The 12,884-nt window shown below is 36.9% G+C and overlaps 1 protein-coding gene across 2 annotated transcripts in view; it reads left to right on the forward strand.

Moving 5' to 3' along the window:
• The first annotated feature begins 1,016 nt into the window (after positions 1-1,016).
• METTL15 (methyltransferase 15, mitochondrial 12S rRNA N4-cytidine) overlaps positions 1,017-12,884 on the forward strand; it is a 230,418-nt gene continuing 218,550 nt past the window's right edge. Inside the window, exons 1-2 of one of the 2 annotated variants that reach the window (XM_020977970.2) lie at positions 1,017-1,174; positions 4,366-4,653. In XM_020977970.2, coding sequence (XP_020833629.1) covers positions 4,384-4,653 — 270 coding nt within the window. In that variant the 5' untranslated portion in view covers positions 1,017-1,174; positions 4,366-4,383. The remainder of the gene's footprint in view (positions 1,175-4,365; positions 4,654-12,884) is intronic. The other variant, XM_020977968.2, reaches the window with a different exon arrangement.

Here is a 12,884-nt window from a genome sequence, read left to right on the forward strand (position 1 = left end):
TCAGTCAACAAGCATTTTTAAACACTACCTGCCAAGCACTGACCTAAATGCTGGGCATACAAAAAAAGATTACTGACAGCCCCTACTCTCAAGGAGCTCCCAGTCTAATGGAAGAGACAACATAAAACCAATTATATACAAACAAGATATGTATATGACAAATTGGAGATAATCGATAGAGGGAAGATTGTGGCATCCAGGGAAATTAAAGCCTCCTTATAGAGGGTGGAATTTTGGCTAGGACTTGAAGGAAGTCAACAGGCCAAAATGAGAAAGCAAGGTGTGTGGAAATAAGAGATTAAATAAGTATTTTTAAACATGTCTACTGAAACCCATTTTCTAACGCTTGGACGTTATGGGAGAAAATCCTAAAAATCATTTTCTTGCACTTGCACTAACCAGCCATTCATGGATGGGTCATTTGGTTTTGTGATACTTTGAAATTAAATGAGGAGTTTGCTAGAATTTGGCAGGGGCAATATTGAAATAGTTTGGCCTGGAAGCTGGTGCGTCTTTATCCTTTTTTTGTGTGTGCGTCAGTTGCGCTGGCCGGCTTTAAAAAGTAACGTGTCAGAGTCATAGGATCATGCTCTGAATCTGTTAATTTTTGACAGATTGCCGGGGTCTGGGTCTGTTTTTCTCGCCAGGATTTGGTGCAGTGTTGAGCCAAATGATGTGGTCAAAGGAGGATGGCCAAGCTGGGAGACTTTTCACCTCTCAACTCTCCTCACATTAATATAGTTTTCAGAGTCCAGAAGCTACTGTTATTGTCATCTCCTTTTGTCCTCAGCCGGGATCCCTTCAGATTTGGCAGTGGTACAAAAACCTATGAAAGGACTGCGAGGGCGCCCTTTGTCAGGTTACCGAGCGCCCGGCTTTGGCCCGGGACCTCGGCTCGCTCCGCGCGGCAGCCCTCCGCTCCGGCGCCCCGCACCAGGAGGAGACGCGGCTTCGCGCCCCCGGAACCAAAGGCGACGCGGCTAGTTGCCGGGGGAGCCGGGCCCGCGCGTCCGTCCTCGGCGTCTTCCCCTCCGGGCGGGCCACGTCGGGGGGCCGCTCTGCTCGCTCTGTGCTCGGTCCGGGCTCGGCCTTCAGGGTCCGGGCTCGGCCTTCAGGGCCCGAGCAGAGGCCAGTTAAAGACCTAGCTGGAAATAAGCCCTCGTGTCCGACCCAGGTGAGGAAGGCCGCGGCTGGCGAGGCTTCCCACCCTCCCCCAGGGGAAGCCCTTCCCCCGGACCCGCAGCCGGGGCGAGCCCGAGACCGGGAGGAGGAAGGGCCGGCTCCCCGGGCTGGCCACGGCCTGCGAGTCACTTTCACCGCCGCAGTCACTGAAAGTCCTTTCAGCCTCGTTTCCGCCTGGCGTTAAAAGAACTGAGTCCATTCTTCATGTTCCCCCAGGGTGGGTGGTAGCTGGGTGCCCTGCAGGCGTCTGTGGTAGAGAAAGGGAAATAAGTCAAATGAAGCCAAAAGGCCGGGGAAGAGCAGCAGCAAGGCGCAAGTTTTGGAAAGGTTTTCAGGAAAGTCACCATGTATAGCTCACATTTAATGATAATGATGATAGTAACATGTATAGAGCGCTTTAAGATTTGCAAAGCACTTTGCACATTTAATTTCCACAACAATCCTGAGAGGTAGGTGCTACTATCCATCCCCATTTTACAGGTGAGGAAACCGAGGCAAAGCAGAGCCGATTAGTGACTTGCTAGGTATCACACAACTAGTCTAAAACAAGATTTTATTTGAGGTCTTCCTTCGGGTGTAGGACTCTTGTCTCTGGTTCTAATGGACAATCGCCCGTTTCTGTTGAGACAAGGAACTATATGACAACTGAGCAATTTAGGTGTCCCAGTGAAATTTTTGGCAGAACTATTCAGTTCTGGCTACTTTAAAATGTATCAGTCATATATGCAAAACAAACAAACAGAAAAAAACCTTTCCCAGGTAAGATTGCCCTCTCTCCTATTTGTTTCTATATTTTTTCCCGCAGTCTTTCTATGATAATACCTTTTAGCTCTGTGCTTAGGGCATAGTTCAGTGACTTCACAAAATCTGATTTTTTTGGAAAGCATTGCAAAGGCCAGTGAAATGTTAGTGCTGCTTTTCCAAAATTTCCAATATTTCTTCCATTTATTTTTATTTTCTCCATTACTGTGGGCTCTTAGTTTGATTCCAACATTGAACTTGGGGTTCCCTGTTTTTGGTTGGTTTTTTTTTTTAAACTAAAACCTGTATGAATGGAATCTGCCACTTTATTCACATGCATACTTTGGCCAATGGAGCAAAACCAAACATTCTTGACTGCTTAATTGTCTAAATAGAATATTCCTATTTTTGAAGGTAAGACATGTAAGAATTTCCTAACCAAAAATTAGATGATTGCTGGTGGGGTGGGTGTGTCATTCTTTCTCAGATATAGTATGGACTACATGCCTTTGTAGTCACTTTCACCTCTGAGATCCTGGGATGATTCTGAGTATGTGTGTATGTAGGTTTGAATATACAGAGTATTAAATGGGAGAGTTTGGTTGGAGTTTTATTGTCAGGTAGGAAAGTTGGTATTGTCAAAAAACTTTCTGGAAAATAGAAGGCATTATTTTATGTTTAAATTGTCATCCCTTTACCTCTCCAAGGGATAAACAACCTTACCAGTTTTCACTGTTACTTTGTTGACTCTGTTAGTGTTTACTGGCAATGTTTGCAGTAGTTTTTTTTTTAACTTGAATGACCTATTATCTTTATATCCGGCAGCTTGTTGTTTAGATTTGTTTCTCTTTGGAGATAGCTAAATTAAATCTTTTCCCCAGGTTACTTGTTAAGCGGTACCACATTTTTTCATGTTTATATTTTTGCAGATTTTACAGGATTGCCTTTTCAATATCTATCATTTTATCTTCTGAAAGGAGGAACATTTTTAGGCAAGATTTTGAGTCTTCTTGGTGTGTTTTAGAAGTAGGGTGGTTTCTGTATTCTTGTTGAAAGGTTCAAGTCCCACAAATTGTATTTTAGGAATTTTTACTTCCTCTTCTGATTTGGCTGTTTCTGCTGAAATAAAAAAGTTCCTGAAATATTGTGTTTTGGAGTGATGATTAGCTAGGTAATTATTATTTTTAGGAAAATGAGGGATGATACCTTAAATGTTGTTTAATATCATTTGGCAAAATAGTTATGCAGAAGAATTTTATCTAGGAGATATTCTTTTTATATATATATATTCTATCTCAGTTGTATTTTTTTATCCTAACATATTTTTGTCCTGTGAAGCTATAATCTGCAGACTAAAAAGGAAAAATGAACAAATGTAAGAAAACATGAATCTAAGTTTGAAAGAAGTTGAGGAGTAAGTTGTCTGTGAAAAAGTGGAAAGATGGAAGGAAGCTTTATCTAGAAGTTTGGTTCTGAAAGGGAGAAGAGAAGAGAGGGTAGTAGTGCCATGTAAACATTTTTTAAACAATAGAGAAAGTGTTTGTAGGTGGCAAGGAAGGCACCAATTAATGAGGATAAGACTCATTCACCATTTAATTTTGCTACTTTGTATTTCAAAATGTGTCACTTATTTAATTTATAATAAATGCAATTAGTGAAATATTGATGTATAAATGTAATTATAAAAAGAAATGAGTCAAAGACTTTAAAAGTACAATCCATTAATATTGACATGATAGGAGTTGTTGGTCTTTTAAAATAAAATTGGTCTTTGCAAATAAACAAGGTAGCTTCCTCCAGATTAAAAAAAAACAAAAAAAGCAAAAAAAACCACCTTAATTTTAAGTGATAAGTGTACAAAATTTAGCATTTCTCAAATAAATGTTTTAAATCAAGGATGGTAACATGATAATGACCAGGGTAAAAAATACATCTACAATTAGAATTCTGTTTACAGACTGAAAGACTTGTTGAACCTGGCCATCTTTTTTTCTTCCACTAGGAATCGATTTCTGTTATAGACAGCACCTTTCTTAAAACATATTTCTTGTGCTATTGCACTCAACTACTTTATACTCATATTTTAGACTTGATTAACATTCCAAAACTATTCTGCAGAAGACTAATGATTGGCAAGTAATTTTCAGATCTTTAATTGTTAGAAAATCTCTCACAGTTTTGATGGCTTATCAGATATGTGAGCACTTGCATTTTTAGGCTCTTTCTAGGTTTTGTTCAGGCTCATTGCTCCATGTTAGAAGACTCAATGTTTCTTGGTTAAGATGTTCAAATGAATGATGACTAAGTTTCTGAAGTAATAGTTTTTCTTGATAGTTTTTAGTATGCTCTGAAGGTATAGTACTTGGCAGAATTCTGAATTTAGCTTTCTTTTGCAAATATTGTTCAAGTTTAAAAAATAATGTAGATTTTTTTTTCTTCCAGATCATATGAGCTTTCAATATGCTTCGATACCAGTGTCTTAGCAGAATCTGCAAAGGTTTCTTCCCATACAGTTTTGAAACTGGCATATTTAATATAGGCAGACGCCCAAAAGAAATGCATTCTTCAGTCAACAAGTACCATGAACGTGAAAGTGGAGAGCATGCAAGTGTTTCCAAAGATCAGGAAATGCATGATTCTCAAAGTGGAAATCATGAAACTGTGAAACAATTACATATACCAGTGATGGTCAACGAAGTGATTAATTATTTAGCACCACAGCAAGGGCAGGTGAGTTAACTGTTTCCTTGTATAGTTGATTATTTTAAGAAAGTCCAAATTTGTTCCTGAAACACAAATGCTAGAACTTGTATCATAACTGAACATTTATTTTAAAAGAACAAGTTTAATATAACTTTTTTCTAGAAAGTTCTATTGTAATTTCTGTATCTTGATAATTATCTCTTTCCTTTTCAAAAGTTGGCTTTTTACACTATAGACACAGCTGTTTTCAGCTAAAGGTGACTTGTTTTAAATCTGCTAAATAGTACTTCCTGCCTTTTCGGCGTGTATAGCCCAAGCTAACTTTACTTTACTCATTGTTCTTTTTCATATGTCAGCCACTGTAGAGAAGCTATCCATATTTAATTTTATTTAATATTTAGTAGTCATTTTTTAGGTAATCTTTCAGATTGTTGATCAGAAAATATTCACGAACTCCTTGTTGCCAGTATAAAATGTAGGCAGTGAAATGATGAATGTTTCTAAAATTTTACCAGCTCAAAGACAGTAATTTGCCTCATTTCTCTCTCCTTAGCTGCAATATATAAATAACAAAATAATTTTATAGTCTTTACTACAACATTCACCTAGAAAAACAGCATGATCCTCTATCTACAAGTATAGGTGTAAATATGAAAACATCAGAATTTAGGTTAGTAATTTTGCAAAAGATATTTGGAAGAATGGAGAAACTCATATTTAACTAGATTTCTTAAGTACTTTTTAGTCTTCATTATGTCAATGACAATATAGTTCTTTTTACTATAAAGAGTATACAGTGTTATAAAGTAGTGAAAAGTGAGATCTCAAGATTTTGGGCTCTGTGTGTAATTATTGGATGAAATTACTGTGAATATTTTTATAACCTAATTGTTGTTACCCTATTGAAAAAATGTTTGCTACTACCTTTGGTGTAAATTTTAGAGCTTCATTAGCGTACAAAGATCCATAAAAATAGTAAACCTATTCTCCATTTTGATCTACAGAGATCCTTTTCGTTTCCTTAAAAATTGGACAAATGGGGATCTCGGTAGATTTTTCATTTCATCATCATGGGAGCCTGAGACCCTGCTGGATTCAATAACTCTCCATGGAGGCAAATTAAATCTGAATCAGGTCTCATCCTGTATGATTCTTGTCCCTGTTTTATTCTAAAACTGCTCCAAAGAAGCAACATGCAAGAGGCTTCAGTCTTTGTTCTTTTCCCATCTTGGTAATATTGGTGGGCTTCTCAGATGATCCAGCCTTACTCTGCTGTTGCATAGCTGTGTGACCTGGAGTACTGGGGAATATCATGTACTACAAGTAATAGTTGTTCTGTAGACACAGTGCCTTACAAGCATTGTTTCATTTGAACATTACATAGAGCTGTAGGTGGAGGGAGATGTGGCAGAGATGATTGTCCCATTTTATAGATGAGGCAAGTGAAGGTCAAAGACTTTAAGGGACTCTCCCATGGTCATACTTAACTTCTTGAAGCTATGATGTCCTCTCCTAAGGTATCTTGTAAACCTTAAAGTGGGATTTCAATCAACAAGCTTTCATTAAGTGCCTACTGTGTGCCAGATGCTGAGCTCTACTCAGAGGATACAAAGAATGGCAAAAACGCAAAAGCATTCGCTGCTCTCAAGGAACTTAATTAGCATTCTTTTCTCCCTCAAACTAGTTTTCATTAATGTCTTTTTTTAATATCACCATAATTTTCCCCAATATCCTTCACACTTTCCTTCCCAAAGAGCCATCGCTTATAAGAAATAATATTTTTCAAGGCCAAAAAAGGGATGAAATAGGAAAAAAATCAGCATAATCGATCAATATATTGAAAAAGTCTGAAAATATTTGCAGTGTAGAAACCTGTACAGACCTCCCACTTCTACAAAGAGATGCATTGGGAGTGTCCTCTTATATCACTTGTTTCAAGGTGTGAATTATTCTTCATAATTTACATTGACACAGTCATCGTGTATATTGTTTTCTTTGCTCTGCTTACTCCACCCTGTAAATCTTCCTCTGTATTCATCACTTCTTATAGCATGGTAATATTTAATTACATTTATGTACCACAATTTGCTTAGGCTTTCTTAAAGTGATGAACGTATACTTTGTGTCTAATTCTTTACTACCACAAAAAAGTGTTGCTATAAATGTTTAGATGTGTTATAAAGATTTAGATGTAGACTATCTTCCAATCAATGACTTCCTTGGGATATGGCTACTTGTGAAATTACTAGGTCATTTATTTGCATAGTTTTAAATTGCTTTACACAATGATTGTTTTGATTCACAACTCCATCAACAATATGCCAAAGTGCCTAGTTTCTCACAGCTCTTTCAACATTGACCATTCCCATCTTTTATCATCCTTGACAATTTGCTGGTTATAGAAAGAAAGGCAGAAATGGTTTTTACTTTCAAGGAGCTTTCATTCTAATAGGGGAGACAGCATGTAAATGAGGAGGTATTTGCAAGATATAGACAGAGTAGAGGGAAGGTCACCTTAGAGGGGAAGGCTCAATTGACCAAGGCAGGAGATAAAAAATGCCTTCCATAGAGAGTGAGTCATGAGAATAACGAGTGACAGTCAAGAGGTATTGAGGAGGGATAACATTCTAGGCATGGGGACAATCATGTATGTAAAAGTAATGCTTAATTATTGTTTTCAGAAGTCAGTAGTCAAAAAGCATTGATTTAGCCCATACTTTGTGCCAAGCCCTATGCTAAATGCTGGAGATACATATAAGATAATCCTGGCCCTCAAGGAACTCACACTCCAATTTGTGGAGACAACACATAAAAAGCAGGGGAAGGAGGGGTAGGGTTGGGGAATAGTTACCTCACCAGGGGCATGATGAAGTCTTACAGTGGTGGAAGGAAATGGTCTGAGAGGTGTGATTTCAGCGTTCATTTCATCTTGTAGGATGACAAGTATGTAACATGACAAGACTTTTTTGTAGTCATACATGCCCTCCAAAGGGATTGTAATGAAGAAAAATAAACTCAAGTGTTACTTAAAAAATCCTCCTACATTAAAGGATTAATTAGTAGGAAGATATAAAATGGAAAACAGAGACCAGAACTGAACTTAGCCAAAACTAATCACGCTAATTTGAGGCTAATTTGCTGATAACTCCCCCTTCTGTCTTCCTCTTCATGTCATTTTTATGTCCATAAAATTTTTCATGTCTGTTTTTATCTGCCATGCACAAGTGGGCCTGCTCCTTGCCAAAGTATGTGTCTTCTACGAGCACCCTTGATCCTGGGCCATCCTGACTTCTCCAGTGGATTATCCCCCCATCATCCTAACTTTTTCGTTAATCTTTGGTCCCTCCCTATTTACTAGCTACTTCCCCATTGCCCAAAAACTTGTCCATATTTCCCCCATCCTGAAAAAACCCTCACTTGATTTGACCATCGCCACTGGCTCTCATGCTGTCTTTCCTCCCTTTCAAAACTAAACTTATTGAGAAAGCCAGTTATACTTGGTGGTCTCTCTTCTTCTCCTCTTGCTCTCTTCTAAAACATCTGCAGTCTCGCCTTTAACCTTTAACTTCATTCAACAACTGCATCATCAAATTTCTTTCCAGAGTTACCAGTGATTTCTTAATTGCCCATTTTCTCAGTCCCTGTCCTTTTTGACCTAGGTATTCTCTCTTTTAGGTTTGTGTTACAGTGCTTTCTTCCAACAATCTATTCTTTTTCAGTTTCCTTTACTGAATCTTCATCCAGAGCATGCTTACTGAGCACAAGTGTTCCCCTAGATAGGCTATCCTGGGACCTCTTCTTCTTCTTCTTTTTTAAAAAATTTATTTAGTATTTTATTTTTCCCCGGTTACATGTAAAAACAATTTTTAACATTTGTTTTTAAAGCTTTGAGTTCCAAATTCTCTGTCTTCCTCTCTCCCCACCCCTGCCTTATTGAGAAGGCAAGCAACTTGATATAGGTTATACATGTGCAGTCACGTAAAACATATCCATGTTAGTCATGTGAAAGAAAACGTAGACAAAAAACCTCGAGAAAAATAGAGTAAAATAAAAGTATGCTTCAGTCTGTATTCAGATACTTCAATTCTTTGTCTGGGGATGGATAGCATTTTTCATCATAAGTCCTTCAGAGTTGGCTTGGATTGTTGTGTTGCTGAGAATAGCTAGGTCATTCACAGCTGATCATCTTACAATATTGCTGTTACTTTGTACACAGTACATTTCACTTTGCATCAGCCCCTGCAAGTCTTTCCAGGTTTTCCTGAGAGCATTCTTCTCATCATTTCTTACAGTACAATAGTGTTCCATCATAATCACGTACTACTACAACTTGTTCAGCCATTCCCCAACTAATGAGCATTCTCTCAATTTCTAATTCTTTATCCCCAGAAAAGGGCTGCTAAAAATATTTTTGTACATGTAGGTTCTTTTCTTTCTTTGCTTTCTTCCTTCCTTCCTTTCTTCCTTCCTTCCTTCCTTTCTTTCTTTCTTTCTTTCTTTCTTTCTTTCTTTCTTTCTTTCTTTCTTTCTTTCTTTCTTTCTTTCTTTCTTTCTTCTTTTTCTTTCCCTTCCTTCCTTCCTTCCTTCCTTCCTTCCTTCCTTCCTTCCTTCCTTCCTTCCTTCCTTCCTTCCTTCCTTTCTTTCTTTCTTTCTTTCTTTCTTTCTTTCTTTCTTTCTTTCTCTCTCTCTCTTTCTCTCTCTCTCTCTTTCTCTCTCTCTCTCTTTCTCTCTCTCTTTCTCTCTCTCTTTCTCTCTCTCTTTCTCTCTCTCTTTCTCTCTCTTTCTTTCTTTCTTTCTTTCTCTCTTTCTTTCTTTCTTTCTTTCTTTCTTTCTTTTTCTTCTTTCTTTCTTTCTTCCTTCCTTCTTTCTCTCTCTCTTTCTCTCTCTCTTTCTCTTCTCTTTCTTTCTTTCTTTCTTTCTTTCTTTCTTCTTCTTCTTTCTTTCTTTCTTTCTTTCTTTCTTCTTCTTTCTTTCTTTCTTTCTTTCTTTCTTTCTTTCTTTCTTTCTTTCTTTCTTTCTTTCTTTCTTTCTTCTCTTTTAAAAAACATACCTAGTAGTGGTATTGCTGGTTCAAAAGGTATACATAGTTTCATAGCCCTTTGGGTATAGCTCGAAATTGCTCTGCAGAATGGTTGAATCAGTTCACAACTCCACCAACAGTGCTTTAATGCCTCATTTTTCCCACATCCCCTCCAACATTTGTCATTGACCTTTTCTGTCCTATTAGACAATCTAATAGGTAGTACCTCAGAAGTATTTTAATTTGCATTTCTCCAAACAGTAGTGAGTTCGATTATTTTTTCATATGTCTATAGATAGCTTTGATTACTTCATCTGAAAACTGATTATATCTTTTGATAATTTATCAATTGGGGAATGGCTCTTATTTTTATAACTTTGATTCAGTTCTCTATGTGTTTGAGGAGTGAGGCCTTTATCAGAGAAACAGGCTTCAAAATTTTTTTCACTGTTACTGTTGCTAACTGTATTTCTTTATTCTATTTTCCCTTTCCTTTCACCCTGTTACAATGTTACAATCTCTGTTAATACTGAGAAAACCTATTTCTGAAATAAAAGATCTTTTAAATTCTTCTGGAAACAGCTCATCAAAATACTACTCTCTAACTTTTATTTTATTCATGTAAATTTTCTAACAGAAATATAGTTTGTTCTTGGTAATAGCCATTGTTCATGACTCAAATTGGCCTTCTCAATTAATATCTTTAAGTCTTGTTTTAAAATTTTCATCTTAAAAGCTTTTGTCTTGGCTACAGGTTTTTAAAAATATGGTTTCAGCTAAAGCACAGGCAGCTTAATTTACCAGTTTTAAAATTTCCTAGTGTAATAAGGAGTCATTGCATTCCTTAAACTAGGAAGGCTACCATTTAATCCAGAAGTCATGATTTTGCTTCTTTTCTTTCTGGGCCCTTTTGCCTAAATCCCTTACCCTCATAAACTGTGAGTCATACACTTCACTCTTATCCATCACCCACTTAATTACTGTTTTCAGCATTACCATCAACACTGTTGTTACAAATGAGAATTTTGCTTGTAGCATGGACTTTTTAATATCTGAGGTAGTGTGCATTTGAGGCCCATGATATTTTATAGTTATTTTCAAATTCAAGAATTTGTTTACCTAAGGAAAGGGACTGATTTGTAGAAAAATTTTAGTACTGAGGACATTTTAATATGTACTAATTTAGCGTTGCAAATAAGGTCAGTGATTTTAAAACAAATTCATTTGTACATCCCCAAAAGTGAACTAGAAAAGGAAGTAAACAAAATTAGCTTTTTTTCCGTTTAACGAAATATTTTGTTTAATGACCACTTGTTGAAGATAGTTGAGTGACCATTAGTAAAGTTTAATAGAATTTCAAGGATTTTTTTCAAACTGAGTGAAATAGAATTGACCCATTAAGCTATTGTATTAGAGTGTGCAAGAGTTCTGATGCCCCATCTCCAGCAGCTGTCTCACTTATTATTTTGAAGCATTTTACCTTGTAGGCATTTTTGGATGAAATACTAGAGAATTAATGACCAGAAAAGACTGCAGATAAGATTTGGGTGACGGAGAAACTTAGAATCCTCATCTACCAGATGTTGAGGGTGTGCTGTCTATTTCTAGAGTCTTTGCATTTCAGTTTTTTTTTTTCATCCAGCTTCATCTGGCCGTGCAAGGGAGCATCTGAAGGTTCTCAGTGATCAGTCCTCTTTGTTGGGTTTGGATTCTGCTGCCTTGTAGGAGAAGGCAAGGAAAAAGGTAGAGGCAAACATCTGGTTGCTCCCAAACATCCTGCTACTTCAGAAGTCTAAAGGGACCAAACAGTTTTTTTTCCATCCTTTATTAACTGAATTAAGTACTTCAACTGAAAGAAATTATACAAGAAATTTGGGGAAAAGGAAAAAAAAAGGAGTTTTTAACCATAAAGAGATTATAGTTTAGTCTTATCTGCCTACTGCATGAAGCAATTAGAGAGCAATAACATTTTGAAATTTTAATTAACTCAATTAAAAATGTATTTCTCTAAACATTTAGAATTTGAATAGGTCAGTAAAGGTGTTAACTGAAAACCTTAATATTTAGAAGTTCTCTCCTTTGCAGAAGGGTTTCCAGCAATTGCTAAATAGTACATTTTCTCTAATGAGAGTGTTTGTGTAGTATTATTTAAGAAATATACATTTGTTTAAGGTTATGGAAGGTATATGAAAGTTGAGTTTTCATAATTGTGGCATATTAATAAGTAAGATATCATTATTGAATGGGTTAGGTTGTGTTAAAAGTCCCATTTATTCTGCCCAACTCTTAATTTTGTGGAACAGAATCATTTTCATGGGAAAATAAGAGTAACCCTGGGTGTTTATATTTACCAGGATTCTAAGAGTGCTGGCTTTAAAATGAGCTAGCCTGGGTGCAGATCATGGCTATGCCACTTAATTCTTGTCTTACCTCACACAAGTCACATAAGCTTTCTCAGTGACACTTTACTTATATGTAAGATTAAGTGATCAGACTAAATGACCTCAGAGGTCTCTATTTTCTCTAGGTGTGTGTATGTGTATTACATGTATTTTTTAAATGGAAATCTTTGCTCTAATGTTTAAAATGTAGTCAGAAATAGTTCTGTAGCATCTGTAATTTAGCTTCACTAGCATGATTTTACAAGTAGCCTATAACCATCCCGAGGAAAGCCATACTTAGTCAGTAAAAATTTATTAAGCACCTGCCACATGCCAGACACTATGCTAAATACACTGATACAAGGAAAGATAAAAGATAGTTTCTTCTCTCAAGGAACTCCCATAGTAATAGAGAAGACAATATGAGAACAGCTGTGTACAAACTAACTACATATATATATCAGATTGGAAACTATCAAAAGAAGAAATGCACTAGTTTTAAGGGAAATCAGAAAAGCCTTCTTATTATGGTGGTTGAAATTTTGGCTAGGACTTGAAGGAAGCCAGGAAAGTCAGGAGGAAGAGTATTCCATGTACTAGGGCAACTATTGAGAATGTCTGTAGTTAGGAGATAGAATGTTCTATTCCAGGAATGGCAAAGAGGCTGGACTCAGTGGGGGGTGGGAGAGGGAAGGGAGGTTGTAAATTGTAAGATGATTCGAAAGGTGGGGTAGTGGGTTATGAAGTTCTTTGAAAGCCAGAGGATTTTGTGTTTGATGTTGGAGTGATTGGAAACCACTGGTTTTTATTGAGGAGGGGTATGACATGGTCAGACCTGCACTTCTGGAAGATTACTT

This window comes from Phascolarctos cinereus, unplaced genomic scaffold (assembly GCF_003287225.1).
Source record: "Phascolarctos cinereus isolate Bilbo 61053 unplaced genomic scaffold, phaCin_HiC Scaffold_9;HRSCAF=440, whole genome shotgun sequence".
Taxonomy (NCBI): Eukaryota; Metazoa; Chordata; class Mammalia; order Diprotodontia; family Phascolarctidae; genus Phascolarctos; species Phascolarctos cinereus.